The sequence below is a fragment of the Pan troglodytes genome, chromosome 1, assembly GCF_028858775.2.
Source record: "Pan troglodytes isolate AG18354 chromosome 1, NHGRI_mPanTro3-v2.0_pri, whole genome shotgun sequence".
Classification (NCBI taxonomy): Eukaryota; Metazoa; Chordata; class Mammalia; order Primates; family Hominidae; genus Pan; species Pan troglodytes.
The window spans coordinates 193,959,317-193,973,016 of NC_072398.2; the positions used below are offsets into that span (position 1 = coordinate 193,959,317).

General features: G+C 52.3%; 1 protein-coding gene across 2 annotated transcripts in view; it reads left to right on the plus strand.

Moving 5' to 3' along the window:
• The first annotated feature begins 543 nt into the window (after window positions 1–543).
• The window catches only part of GRIK3 (glutamate ionotropic receptor kainate type subunit 3), a 238,704-nt gene continuing 225,547 nt past the window's right edge, over window positions 544–13,700 (plus strand). The window contains exon 1 of one of the 2 annotated variants that reach the window (XM_016959390.4): window positions 544–749. In XM_016959390.4, the coding sequence (XP_016814879.2) occupies window positions 635–749 (115 nt within the window). In that variant the 5' untranslated portion in view covers window positions 544–634. The remainder of the gene's footprint in view (window positions 750–13,700) is intronic. The other variant, XM_524666.9, reaches the window with a different exon arrangement.

The following is a 13,700-nucleotide window of genomic DNA, read 5'->3' on the forward strand; positions in this document are numbered from 1 at the left end:
TCTCCGGGCGTCCCCCTACACTGGGGCCAGGGTCCCCTTCCCCGCCCCCCGCGCAGGTGTGAGCGCGCGAGTGTGCGCCTCGGCGAGTGTGAGTGTGAAGTGTGTGTGCGCGGGGGAGTGCGCGGAGGGAGCGCGGGCGGCGGGCGGCGCGGTAGGCGGGAGGCAGGGCGCAGGGGAGGGGGCTGGGAGGGAGAGTGTGCGCGCGTGCAACTCCACTCCGGGGCTTTGTGCGAGCCCGGGCGATAGCATCGGCGGCGGCTGGAGGAGGAGCGGCCGGAGACGCGTGCAGCCCGCCCGCCAGCGCCCGGCAGCCGGGGCAGGTGGGAGCCCGCGCGGGAGCCGAGCCGACGCGAGTCGGAGCCGGAGCCGAGTCCGAGCGGAGTCCGGGCGGAGCCCAGGAGACTCGCTCGCGGGCAGCCCGTGGGCGGCAGCCAGGCGGGGCGGGCGCCGGCGGGGCGGCCCCCCAGTAAGATGTGCGCGGCGCCGCGGGGCGCCCCCCACTCGCAGCGGCGCTCGGGAGCCGGGCGGCTGGGCCAGGCGGCGCCTTCGGGGCTGCTGCGCGCCCGCGCCTAGAGCTGCCGCCCCAGGGAGCCCGCCACGGCCGCGCCCCGGGCACGCTCGGCGGCGCCCAACGATGACCGCTCCCTGGCGGCGCCTCCGGAGTCTGGTTTGGGAATACTGGGCCGGGCTCCTCGTGTGCGCCTTCTGGATCCCGGACTCGCGCGGGATGCCCCACGTCATCCGGATCGGTAAGCGCTCCCTGGAGCCGGGGGTCTCCGTGCGCCCGGGCGGGGGCGGGAATGGGGGGGCCTCCCAACGCGTTCCGGAGAGATTTTCCTAACCTCTCTCCGAGCTGCTGAGCCGATCGGTGACCACCAGGAGCTCGTCCCTGTGAGGACAAAGTTCCACAGTCGGGGTCACGGGCCTTACTTATTGGGGAGAAGGCCGCCGGGCCGCAGTGGGCGAGGGGCCCTTGGCGCGCTCCTGGGAGGTCAGACCTGGCAGAGTGTGGCGAAGGTTTCCAGTGCGATCCCGAGTCGAGGGCGCATTTCGCGGTGACTGCCAGCATGAACCGCAGCCGACCGAGTTCTGCGATCGGGCTTCTCCGCAGAGTGGGGACCCTGGGGAAGGCGCCAACTTCTCTCCTCTGCCCACCTCACTCCCCGCGGGCTCTTCGTCCCCACCTCTGGCATAGCTCGAGCAGCCGCAGCGAGGTCGCAGGGCACAGATTCGCATGACGAGGGCAGCCGGTCTTCTCTCCTGGTGGTCGCCCTTGGCCTCGGTGGTACCGGTTCAGCCCCGTGCCATGGGGCGGGGGTTGGGGGAGCAGGACCCCGCTGCCCGCTGCGGCTGGTCCCTCGGGGCCAAGGCCTCTCTCCCGCCTGGGGCAGTGCAGGTAGAGGGAAGGGACGATGGAGGCCGCCCAGCGCGGCCCGGGCAGGCGGCCCAGGGACGCCAGCGGTTTTTAAAGTTAGCCCGAATTCCTCCGCAGCTGGCGGCGGCTGGCGGGGCTGCGCGCGGCTTTCCGGGGCTCCGGCTTCTCCGCGTCTCTTCTCGCCCGAGACTCTTACTCCGGGCTTTAACTTTGTTGTGGCCGCCCAAGGCATCCTGCAGGCCTGAGCGCCGCGCATGTCCTGGGCCGACGACCGGCAGGGCTGGGCCTGGCCGGGCTAAGACGGAGCCTCCATCACCGCAGGCCCTGCGCCCGCCACCAGGCCGGACACCTGGGCCGCCTGGGTTCACTCAGCGCCAGCACCAGAGCCTGGCACCAGGCGAGCCGGACTCCGCCGAGCCAGGGTCACCTTCCTCCTCTACAGCTCTTCTTCAGGGCGGACCTTGGGCTGCCAGCGGCGTGAAAGAGGTGCCGGAACCGGTGTCGGGCTTGGTTTCCGTACTTGAGATTTTCCTAGGAGGCGGTCAGAAACCCAGCGGGTGGGTATCCTCCTGGGCGGCCGCCCGGGAGCCGGACCCTCTTGAACACCATCTGGATGGGGCAGAGCACAGTCCTCAGCTCTGCCCACGCTGAGATCTTTCGGTCCATGCCCAGGACCCTGGCAGGCAAACACCAGCACCGGAGGCAGAGGAGGCCAGGCACGGGAGGGGACTCTGGGGACAGCCCTTATGGTCAGGCTTAACCCTTTGCAGCCCAGCCTGGTTGCTCCTGACAACCGAAATGTCTTCTATCTCTGTGCCTTTGCCTGCCCCAAGCCCAGCCTGGCACCATTCCAGGGGCAGGAAGCCCCCCTCCCCCCCAGTAATGGACCAGCACTTCCTTTATTCCCTGTCTCCTTCCCTCTGCTTTTTTGGGGGCCTGCGTCGTAGGGTGTCCTTGGGGAAAAAGGTGGGGGGACTGAGAGGGTGCTATTTGCCCATCGCACGGATTGCAGTTCCCTTTTCCTTGATCCTTCTTCCACAGGGGTGGGATGGGTGTGCTCCCAGCCCAGCCTCAGGGATGGAAGTCTTTGGAGGCCCAGAAGGACAGGCTACCGTAAGGGCAGCCTCAGAGGGATAAGCTGGGAAGGCGCAGGATGATGTATCCTTACTGTGAAATTGAATGGGTTAGGGAGTTCCTCCCAGCCCTTAGGAAGAGCATCCCCAAGCCTGCCCGCCCTTTCTTGGGTTCAGCGTGTAATAATGAAATTAAAGGATGGCAGAGCCCTCCTCTCTTCTAATCTTCTTCGTATTAAGCCCCAGGATTAATTAGCGTGTCAGCCCAGGTCATTTATATCCAAGAGCCCTGCCCCATTTGATTCTCAGCCCATGGACTGGGGTGTTGTGCCTGCGCCAAACGTGACCGCCAGAGCTGTGCCAGTTTGGGCGGAGGATGGGAGGACTCTGAGGCCTCTGGAGACTCCTGGGGAGCTGAGTTTCTGTCCTTCTGAGCCCCTGCTTGAACCCCAGCTGGAGCCAGGGAGCTACAGTGGACATGGACAGAAAGAGCGAGAGAGAGAGAGAGAGAGAGAATCTCATGCTAAAATCCAAACACACCACCTTGGCTGGGCCCAGTGCCCTCTCCCTTTTCCCATCACCCCCATCCCTGGGATCTCAGGGTTCTGGCTGGGGCTTTAAGAATTGAGGCCCTCTGGAGTGTGCTAGGTGCTTCTGATTCTCAAGACTGGCACCTGAGCCAGCTGAGCTTGGAGCTGAATGCTTCTCCAGCAGCCAGGCATCGCCAAGCACCAGCCCGGAGAGGGCTTTCTTGCAGGTGCCAGAGGGGCTCTCTGGGCTGAGGAGCATCGTACCCGCCCCCTCTCTTTGTGCCTCTTTTGGGGGATGAAATTTCCTCTTAGACAAGGAGATGGATAGCTCAGCAGTGTGACAGAGTGTTCAAACAATCCGTCTTGAATAGATGAATTGCATTGCTCTGTCTTTTTGTAATTGTGTCTATCAGAAGGAGAGGTCAAGGCATTGATTGCTTGGATGGTTTGCAAGTAACAAAAGAGAGTGAGGGAGAGAGCAAGGGAGAGAGAATGATTGGATTGTAGTCTGTGAGAAAAAATGATCATTGATTATTTTATGTGAATATGTGGAAGATGTATTCTATGTATGATTATCAAATGTTGTGCATTGAAGGTTTTCAAGCCATATTGTTTGGCATTTTATTATTATTATCATCGTTATTATTGTTTGGGTGAATCCCAGTCTTAACTTATGGAAGGCAGTTTAATGCATAGATTCTCTCAGCCAAACGGGCTTCAGTGACCTCCCGTGGGGACCTGAATTTCCAGGTTACCTGACCCCAAATCTGTAGTGGAGGGGCTGCTGGACTTGGAGCCAGGAGGTCTGGGTTTTCTGCTGCATCTGCCACCAGTTTGTTGGGCCATTTCCATCAAATCACACCTCTCCCTGGCACCCCAGGCCTCAGTTTCTCCATCTGTAAACTATTTGGTTGGCCTTAATGGTTGGTATGTTCTGTGGTTTCAAAGTTCCCTTTAGTGCAGGCTGGCGGGCACTGTTATGCCATTGTAGGTTTCATGGTTAGTTCTCTCCTCATGTTATGGGCATATGTAGGATTGAGGGCCAGCCTGGAATTTGAAAAGGGAACTAGACAGTGGTGGCAGCAGCTGGGGAAGCCTGGCCAGCTCTTCTGTGTGTTGAGGAGCTCAAGTGGATGGTGGCGATCTCCAGCCAGCCAGTGGGGAGGTTTGAAGCCAAATGACTGCAGAGACATAAAGCAGGTGTGTGGGGGGGAGGGGGTGGGGGGCGGGGAAAAGGAAGGGTTGGCCCAGCTCTGGACTCTGAGCATCTACAGATAGAACAGAACTGAGCTGCAAGGTCCTGAGTTTCCTGAATGTACAGGGGCTCAGCAGGCAACAGCAGCCGATCCCTGGGGAGAGACGCCCCCTCCCTCAGAGTTCCCAAACCGGCCTCATCTGTAACTCCTGTGACTGGTTCACCCAAATTATCCTAAACATTCATCTCTTGAGTTTGGGAGCCGCTGTGTATAAAACAATGAGAAATTTCTCACAGTGACTGGTGATGCGCTGAAACATCGCTGCCTTGTAGGAGCAGACAGCAGCTGAATGAAGATCAATAGGGTTTTCCCCCCTGGAAGTAAATAGCTTCAGACAAGACCTGGGAGTGGCCCACGGGGCCTTAGAGAGCATTAACTTGAGGAATTTCTACCTCCACTTTTCAGCCCAGCTGCTGCTGTTAGCCCCAGCTTTCCTTCTTCTCAACTGGAGTTAAATTTTCTTCCTGATGCCTGCCTCGCACTTCGCTAAACAGTCTTTTGACGTCAGAATGACCTAGGGTCTTTAGAGGTGGTTTATACAAGGTGAGCCAGGCACCCTGGCCTCACTAGGCTCTTCCAAGGTCACCTGCATCCTCCTGTAGCCGGCAGGATGGCTGACCTCAGAAGTCCAGCTTATGTGCTGTTTTCAAAGGGCTTTTCAGGATGGCTCTTTATCCCCGACCCCTCCAGAAATGCAAGCTGCCTCCGACCACTCCAGAAATGCAAGCTGCCTAGTGGCTTTTAGGATCCTTTGTGGGGCTGTAAGCCTTCCTGAATCCCCACGTTCCCACAGGCACTCTGTGCCTGTCCCAGGAAACAGTCCCCTCCATGGGGGAGGAAGCACAGATGCCCCCGTGGGCTGTGGAACTACCCCTCCTCTTGAGAGAAGTATAAGGCCATATGCAGGACAGACTGCAGGCCTGCTTGGTGAAGGGGGTTCTTTTAGCAGGAGACCTGTTTGATCTCAGTGACTGGGACTGTGTTTCTGGTCTGCTGAGGTGGCGCTTCCTCTACTTGCCACAGCAGCTGCCCCTGTCTCTTCCTCGCAGCTGCAGCCTGGCTTGCCTTGCTTGCTCAGGACCTTCCAGAGGGAACTGAAACAGCAGGTGCTTCACTCCACTGGGCAGCACGGAGAGGAACTGGGGGACTCTGCACACCCCGCCTGGCAACAGAGAGGACCAATGTTGTAGGAGCAGGGCCCTCATTGAGGCTAGCACCCAGCAGGCACTCGCTTGTCCTCCAGAGGCCAGTGTGGTAGGGCTGCAGCTCTGGGAAGACAGATGCACTAAGGGCCTGCCTGGTATGGAAACGGAGCTGATGCGGATGGGGCTGGCGCCTTGGCCTTGGGCTTGATTCCTGGAATCGCTCTTCTCCCAGGTGCTGATTCTCCAGCAGCAGCACCAGAGGGCAGTGTGCCTGTGCTGAGACGGCCACCGCAGTGTCTTCTGCCTGGGGCCCCACCTGGGTCTGGAGCAAAATCAAAATAATGAAACAACAATGACAACAGCCATACGATGGCTCCAATTTATTGTGCAAGTATTAGCCACTAAGCACTGTGCCAAATGCTTTTCAAACAATGACTCATAGTGTGGGTAAATAGTAAGTGCTCAATAAATGGAGCCACAGGGCTCTTCTCTTCATCTTAGGTAGCCTTCACAACCTACAGACATTATCCCATTTTACAGGTGAGGGAACTAAGCTTGGTGGCGTCACTTGTCCAAGATCGCACAGCCAGTGAGTGGTAGAAGTGGGATAAGAAGTATGGTGTGCCTGCCTCTGGATCCCATGCATTTAGCTGGCTGTGCCATCTGGAGATGGCAAGAAACAGTTTTTAAGGGGCTGAATGCGGTGCCCCTACCCCCACTCCCCATTCTGGTTGCTGAGTGAGTCTCACTGGCTGGGCTATGTTGGTCCTCCTCTGGGAGGATGGCCATCTGGGCTCTACCACTCTGAATTCCACTAGCACTAGTTTTCAGTGTCAGACTGGCCTTGCTGATGAGCTGTGTGGCAGATTTGCCTCCTCCAGGGCCCAGGTGTGGATGGTCTTTCCCAGCCTTCCTACCAACACACATCCTTCCATGTACTACATCCCACATTGTCCTGGCTTCTGGACTCTGCTTGAGGCTTTAATCTAAGCCCTAAATAAAGGACGGACTCACCCTTGGGTGAGGCCAGTTCACCTACAGGGATCCCACTGTTCTGGGGTCTGTAGTCTACATGTCCCCATTGGAACCACCAGGCTGTCCTCAAAGACATTGTCAAAGCCTTGAGGAAACCCAAGGGCCTCGTGTCTGTGTCTCCTTCACCTCCATCCTCCTCACCCAGGGACCTGGAAAGAGAAGGTGGTTGGAGAATTAGCTGTCTTTGTTATTCCTTCCTTCCCTCACTTCCCTTTTTCCTTCCTCAGTCCTGTTCCTTCTTGCCAACATCCCTTCAAGGCTAATAGGTTTTTATGGTCGTTTTATTTTTAAGCAAGAGTCACATCCTGACCTTCTAAATTGGGCCTGCTGCCTCTGGGTCCTGGAATATGTGTTGCTGTGTCACAGACACCGTGGGTTGGGCATGGGGACCTGGATGCAAGAGTCTTCCTAATCCACCATTCCGTCTACAAGAGCAAAGGCAAACCCAGACTTACCCTTCTCTGTCTGCAGTATTCCTTCTCCCATGGGGCCAGGGGAGCCTGGGATAATGGTGGCTGCCAGGGACTGAGCTGTTCTGGAAGTGAGGGGAAGCTGCACTGCCCAAAGTCACTACAAAGGTGACAGATTTGAGACAGGCATGGTCAGAAGGGTTATGTTACTTTCCAGGGCCTCCATTTCCCCATCTGTAAAATGGGGATGATACTGCCCATTGGGTTAAATACGTGTGACGTCTTTTCAAAAAAGCTTACATGCTGTCCACAGTTGAGCGTTTCTTTTTGCCCTTGGAGGAGTCTGTGCACAGGGCTGGGTGTAGGGTGATGCTAGGGAGACCTCCAGGGAGCTGACTCTAAGGAGGCCCTCAAATGAGGACCCTTTGCTTGCATGACTGACCATGAGAGGGGGCGCCTCCTTAAATCCTGGCCCTGACCCAGCATCTGAATTTGCTTCTGGAGTATGCTTTTCCTCCCACTTATCTTTGTGCTCCAGAGACAAATCCTAATTGAGCATGATTTGGAGAGATGAGACCAAATTGAGGGCCAGGGGACTGGGTTTGAGGACAACAGGTTGTTCAGATTTTCTTTTGTTTCTCATAGCCACATTTCATAGCAGCCATGCCCCTAGAGCCGCCTGCCCTTCCTTCCTTTGTTTTATTTCCTTTGGAAATTGCCTCCAGGGTCCACACTGCCTCTCCCTAGTCACAGCTCAGCTGCCCAGGTCCTTCTCCTTGCTTCCTTTGACCTTTATGCCTTGTTTACTAACAGTATTGACCTTGACCATGGTTTTCTGGGGGTGAGTCGGTGTCTAGGCTTTCTCTAATGCATGTGCATTGTGCCTCCCCCACTAGACAAGGAGCTACCCAAGGGTGTCTCAGGCCATCTCTCCCCCATCACTTCCAAGAAACAGAATGATTTTTTTTGGAGTCAATAATATATTTCATTGATTCTAAGATGGGATTTTTTTTTCACATTTTCATATCTCTGACATCAGCTCGTGTCTCACATGTCATGTCTAAGTTTACTTGCAGTATTTTTTCTTTCTTGGCACTCCAAGAAAGAATGGCATGTCTTGGGTCTGATGAAATGTGGTGGATCTATTTTTGAACGTGAGTCCAATGTGTACTTGCTGTGTGACCTTGGGGAAGTCACCGCACCTCTGAGCTTCCATTTCCTCATCTATAAAATAGAAGTATTAACGTTAGGTTGAACCATGTGCAGCTATTGTTGACCTACAAAAATCTTGTGGTTGACCCTTACGGTATTGTCTGCATAGCGTTATTGTGAGGATTAAAGGAGATAAAGTATGTAAAGCTCTTTGCATAGTGCCCGATGCTTAATAAATTTTAGGAGAAAAAAGAGAGTTCCCCAAGGGTGGGGCCACATCTCCACCGACTCTGAGCTCTGAGGCTGTCTGCATCTCATGTGCCCTTGGCTTTGTGCTAACCCCTAGTGCCCCATACTCCATGCAGCCTCGTACGTGGCATATGCCCATCGCTAACACACCCATGGGCCCCGCACTGGAGTTGGTGAGCCTAGCAGTCTGTACCAATTATTCACTGTGATAGGGAGCAACAGAGGTACCCTTTCTTGGATGCTCATAATGTCAGCTCCCAGACACCGCCTGGCCCATTATTTATGGGGTGCTTGTTCTTCCCTGATTTTGCAGCATTTTGATTAAAATGCATTTTGCATATGTTCAGAGCTGGGAAGACCCTGGTTATGGGATGTTCTTAAGGGGCTGGTCCAGAGAGTCTTGATCAGCCCTTCTCAGATGGGGAGTACAATCTCACCTCCTGGGCAGGCCACTGGAGACTAGAGAGGGTCTGAGGCTAGAGGCCCTAGGGGATAGACACTTTAGCTCTCCTAGAAGACAGCAGGTAATGAGGACAGAGGCAAAAGGCAGGGAGGAGAGAGTCCCCATGGTGATCATACAGATCGGAGATAATGAAATGGAGTGAGATCCTGGGGGAGTGGTGGTTTCAACTCCAAATTCTTTGGTGCCATGCTGAATGGTAGTTAAGGATAGCAGAGTAGGGGAAAGCAGCAAGAAGGAACTAAGATTCTGGTTTGTATTAAAAGGGTTCCAATTCATGGGAGACAATTAAGTCTTGTGCTATTAAAGGGACTGATGCAGACAGGCTGCCGATGGAAGGGGGTTTATAGAGTTCTCAGAACAACTGCAGGGGTGAGCTCTTTAAATATGGGAATGAGGGAGACTTCTGCAAAGCCTTTCTGCATCTGCTTTGCAGAACTGAAATATGCTATTCCAAAAAGCTGCCCAATTGGGTGGAAAAGCAGGAGCGGGGAGCCAAGGACTTTCCAGGGCTCCAGGCATCACATTTCCTGTCTATGGTGAAGAATCAAATAATCTAGACTGAAAAGAACCCCGGGGGTCATTCTAGGCCTCTGGTTCTCAAATATTAGCATGTGCCAGAATCACCCAAAGCACTCGTTAAGCTGCAGATTGCTGGGCCCCATCCGCAGAGCTTCTGATTCCGTGGGTGTGGGGTGAGGCCTGAGTGCTTGCCTTTTTAACAGTTTCCCAGATCATGATGATGCCGCTCATCTGGGAGCCACACTTTGAGAACTGCTGTTCTAGGTCAATGGAGGACCCCACTACATACAGGTGGATAGCCAGTCTCTGATTGAATGCCACCTGTAATGGGAAGCTCACCAATTTTAGGCCCCATCCATTCTTTACTGCAGATGTTTTGCCCATGCTAATCTTTGTTGCAAATTTTCCTCTAAAAAGCTAACATGTGTCTCCCTGCAGTTCTAGGAGGGCAATATAACTGGGGTCTGAGTGCGGGTTTGAAATTCCTCTGTCTGAGTTTCAACTCTTGATCCCTTCCCTCCTGGCTGTGTGACTTTGGGTAAGTCACTTACTTTCTCTAAGTCTAGATTTCCTTACCTGTAAAATGAGAATAATAGCAGATTTCACCTCATGAAATTATTGTGAGAATTAACATGCCTGGCAAAAACGAAGCTCTCAATGCATTTAGCTCTCAATCTAATCTTGAGGATAAGCTCATAGATTCTAAGATCTAACAGCCTGAGATTGAAGGCTGCCTCCCTCACTTCCCACCTGTGTAATCTTGAGCAAACTCTTTTTTTTTTTTTTTTTTTTTTTGAGATGGAGTCTTGCTCTGTTGCCCAGGCTGGAGTGCAGTGGCACAATCTCACCTCACTGCAACCTCCACTTCCTGGGTTCAAGCAATTCTCCTGCCTCAGCCTCCTGAGGAGCTGGCACTACAGGCGCCTGCCACCATGCCTGGCTAATTTTTCTATTTTTAGTAGAGATGGGGTTTCACCATATTGGCCAGGCTGGTCGAACTCCTGACCTTGTGATCTGCCCGCTTCAGCTTCCCAAGAGCAAAGTATTTAATATCTCAAAATAATAATAATAATAATAGTTGTACCTGCCTCACAGGGTTTTTGTGAGGATTGAATGAGTTAATGCATATGAAGTGCTTAGAACACAGCCGTGGTAAGCACTCAATACATGTTGTCTATTATTCCTACTATTATGATCACCATGCCCACTGACTCTGGCTTGAGTTTGTTCCCTGTCCTACACTAGAGCTCTGCAGAAACACAAAGGCATTTATGTCTTCAGACTAAAGAAGCTTAATTCCTCCAGCATGGCATCAAAAGATGACCACAGTGCTAGTTATTTATTGAAACCAGTAAGATCATCACCTCCTCAGATCTCAGCTTTGGTGTCTAGTTATACAACCCCAGATTGTTTCAGGCTTTTTAGCAGCCATTTCAGTCTGTTGATTTATCCTAAGCTGGTGTTCTCATGAGATACATGAGATCTTTTCCACAAGTATTGCTGCTGATCTATAACTTTTCTTATCCTCCCTTTAGTAGTTGATCTTTTGAGCCTGAAGGCAGAACCTATCATTTATCTCCCAGTAAGTTCTATCATTGAACCTTCAGGCAGTTACTCTTACTCATTGTTTCTGGACCACCAGAGCCTATTACCATGTCTCCATGCTTGGAAAGCAGGTATGGATTACACCCTCTTCTAACCCCTGCCTCCCTCCTGGGGTCTGTGGTAGAGAGGTTAAGTGGTTATTAGCCTATAGTATGGTTGGGGTTGGGAATCACTGTTCTGAATAGTGAAGCTTTTGGGGATTCCCATTCTGATGTCTCGCATGCTTCCTGCCATCTGAGCCTGGGATAAACATATCCTCCCTCCCTTCAGCCAGGTCTGCCATAAACACATTAAAAAGGAAATGAGCAATGTCAGAGTCTGATGGCTTTATTCAAATGGTCTTGGATCCACTATCCTACAATTTAACGAGCTTCAGAATTCCACTGGCTTCCTTATGCCCTCAGGCCCTTTATGATCTGCCATGGTTGGCATCTCTGGACTCATAGACTGTCCCTCCTTGCTTCACCCTCTCTGATCCACTGCATTGAACATCTAAGTCCCCAGAAGGCACTGTGCTTTCCCCCACACTCTGGGACTCTGCACTGGATGTCCTTTTTTCTTTCCTTTTTCTTTCTTTCTTTTTTTTTTTTTTTTTTTTTTTTTTGAGATAGAGTCTCACTCTGTTGCTTAGGCTGGAGTGCAGTGGTGTGATCTCAGCTCACCACAACCTCTGCCTCCTGGGTTCAAGTGATTCTCCTGCCTCAGCCTCCCAAGTAGCTGGGACTACAGGTGCATGCCACCATGCCTGGCTCATTTTTGTATTTTTAGTACAGATGGGGTTTCACCATGTTGGCCAGGCTGGTCTCGAACTCCTGACCTCGTGATCTGCCCACCATGGCCTCCCAAAGTGCTCAGATTACAGACATGAGCCACTGCGCCCGGCCGGCACTCTATTTCTTTCTGGCCAACTTCTACTCATACTAAGGTTTCAATGAACATGTCTTTTCCTCCAGGAAGCATTTCTCAACCTCCATCCCCTTCTGAGTCCCACAGCACCCTCTACTTTTCCTGTTGTAGCACTTGCTGTATTATAATTCTTAGTTACTTTAGAGATAAGTGCTGTACCGGCATGGGCCATAGCCAGGTTGTTCACCACTTAATCCAGTGCTTCTAGCACAGTGCAGGACTCCTAGTAGATAATTAATAAATATTTGTTGAATAAATGAATGCAATGGTGAATATGGTCATTTGAATATAAGTCCACCTAACTGCCCTGGCATGCAGCTCAACACTTTTTCCATTTTGTCAATGAGGATTTTATGAAGGATGTTGTTAGATTCTTCCACGAAGTCAAGATGCTCATGCTGTCTATGGTGGTCTTCTGACACACCAGTTCTGCAACTTTTTCTGTGCCAGGACCTTTTAGATTTAGTCTTTTGGGCAGAGCTGGAATATTTGTGGGAGTGAGCCCTTCTTTCTCAAGCCTAGGATTGGACTTTACATTCATTGTCTTGTTCCTGTCATGATGAATTTCTTGAGAGAGACAAACTGTCTTCTTAAAGAAGAGACTGGAGGAGAGATCACAGTCCTCCTGCCTTTTCTGACCTCACCCCTCTCTCCTTCCCACTTGTCCATCAGCATCTCGGCTGCTCTTTCTGGGAGCTGAACCAAGGAAGAGAACCTCTGCTGTGCTGTCGTTAATAGGCTGAGCACTCAGGACAGCTGTCAGGCAGAACTGTGGCTGGGCCATTGCTCTGCTGCCCATCATAGGTCAGGTCTCTGTCTTTACCACATCACTGGCTCCTGCAAGGATATGTAGACAACTGGTCAACATGACAGCTTGGTGTAAAGCAGAGGTGTTGACAGTTAACCTGGAGATTCAGGCTGTATAGACAGTCAACAGAGGCCATTTAGCCCTGGGAATATATGCATCCTCCACACCAGGTTCTGAGGAAAGTGAGTGTGTGCACATGTTTTTGTGTCCTTGCAGGAGATGACCATATGGAAGTTTGCTTCTCTAGCACAGACTTCTCAAACTGGGGCTCAACAGTCTTTCTTTATCCCAAGCCTGATGAGTGAGTAGTGACTTTCCTTTGTATCAGTGGGGAAACTGAGGACTTAAAGGCTGTTCCCAGTTCTGACTGACTGGGCTGATCTGTCTACTGTACCAATGTGACTGAGAGTGAGGATGGGGCAGGTTTGCAATGGAGCCCTGAGCTTCCCCTCCTGAACACAACAGAACTGAGCTCTCCCCTGAGGCCAGGCCCCCCCCTTTTCTTGCTTCCCTCCCTGGGGAAACATGACACATCATGAGCAGAAAGAGCCTGTTGCCTACATGACCATTTTTCCTGCCCAGTTTAATAGAGGTGACAGCCGTCTATTTTACTTGTCTCGTAACATTGAATCAGTAAATAAAATATGGGTGAACTCTCAGGTTTAGCTGAATTATGGCTGGTCTATGGGGACTGTGGGCTGGGGGAGAGTTGAGCAAAGAAATTGAATCCTTGTCTTCTTGCAAGAGAAGCAGAGCCTTGCATCTTCCTTCTGGATCCAGGAAATCTTTCAGCACTTGAGGAAGCCAGGCCAGCAAGGTAATCTTGTTTGGTGGTCTCCGAGCCCGTGGAAGAACCAGAACACAAATGGAGGAACCCCAAATGCTGGGGCTACAGGAGCACTACCTGTCCCCATTTTTTTTTCTCTCACGGGTTGGGATGCTGAAGACAGAAAAGAGAAAATGACTTGTGTCATGTCCCTTGGTGAGCCATGGGAAAAAAACAGACAACTGTATGGGTCCTCTGACCCTCATCCTATTAAGAAAACCTGATCTACGCTCCTATTCTCTCTCTCTCTGTCTCTCTCTCACAGACACACACACACACAAACACACACACACACACACACTTGCAAATTTGAAGTTTTACATTTGCAGTCTTAAGAGAGCAAAAGAG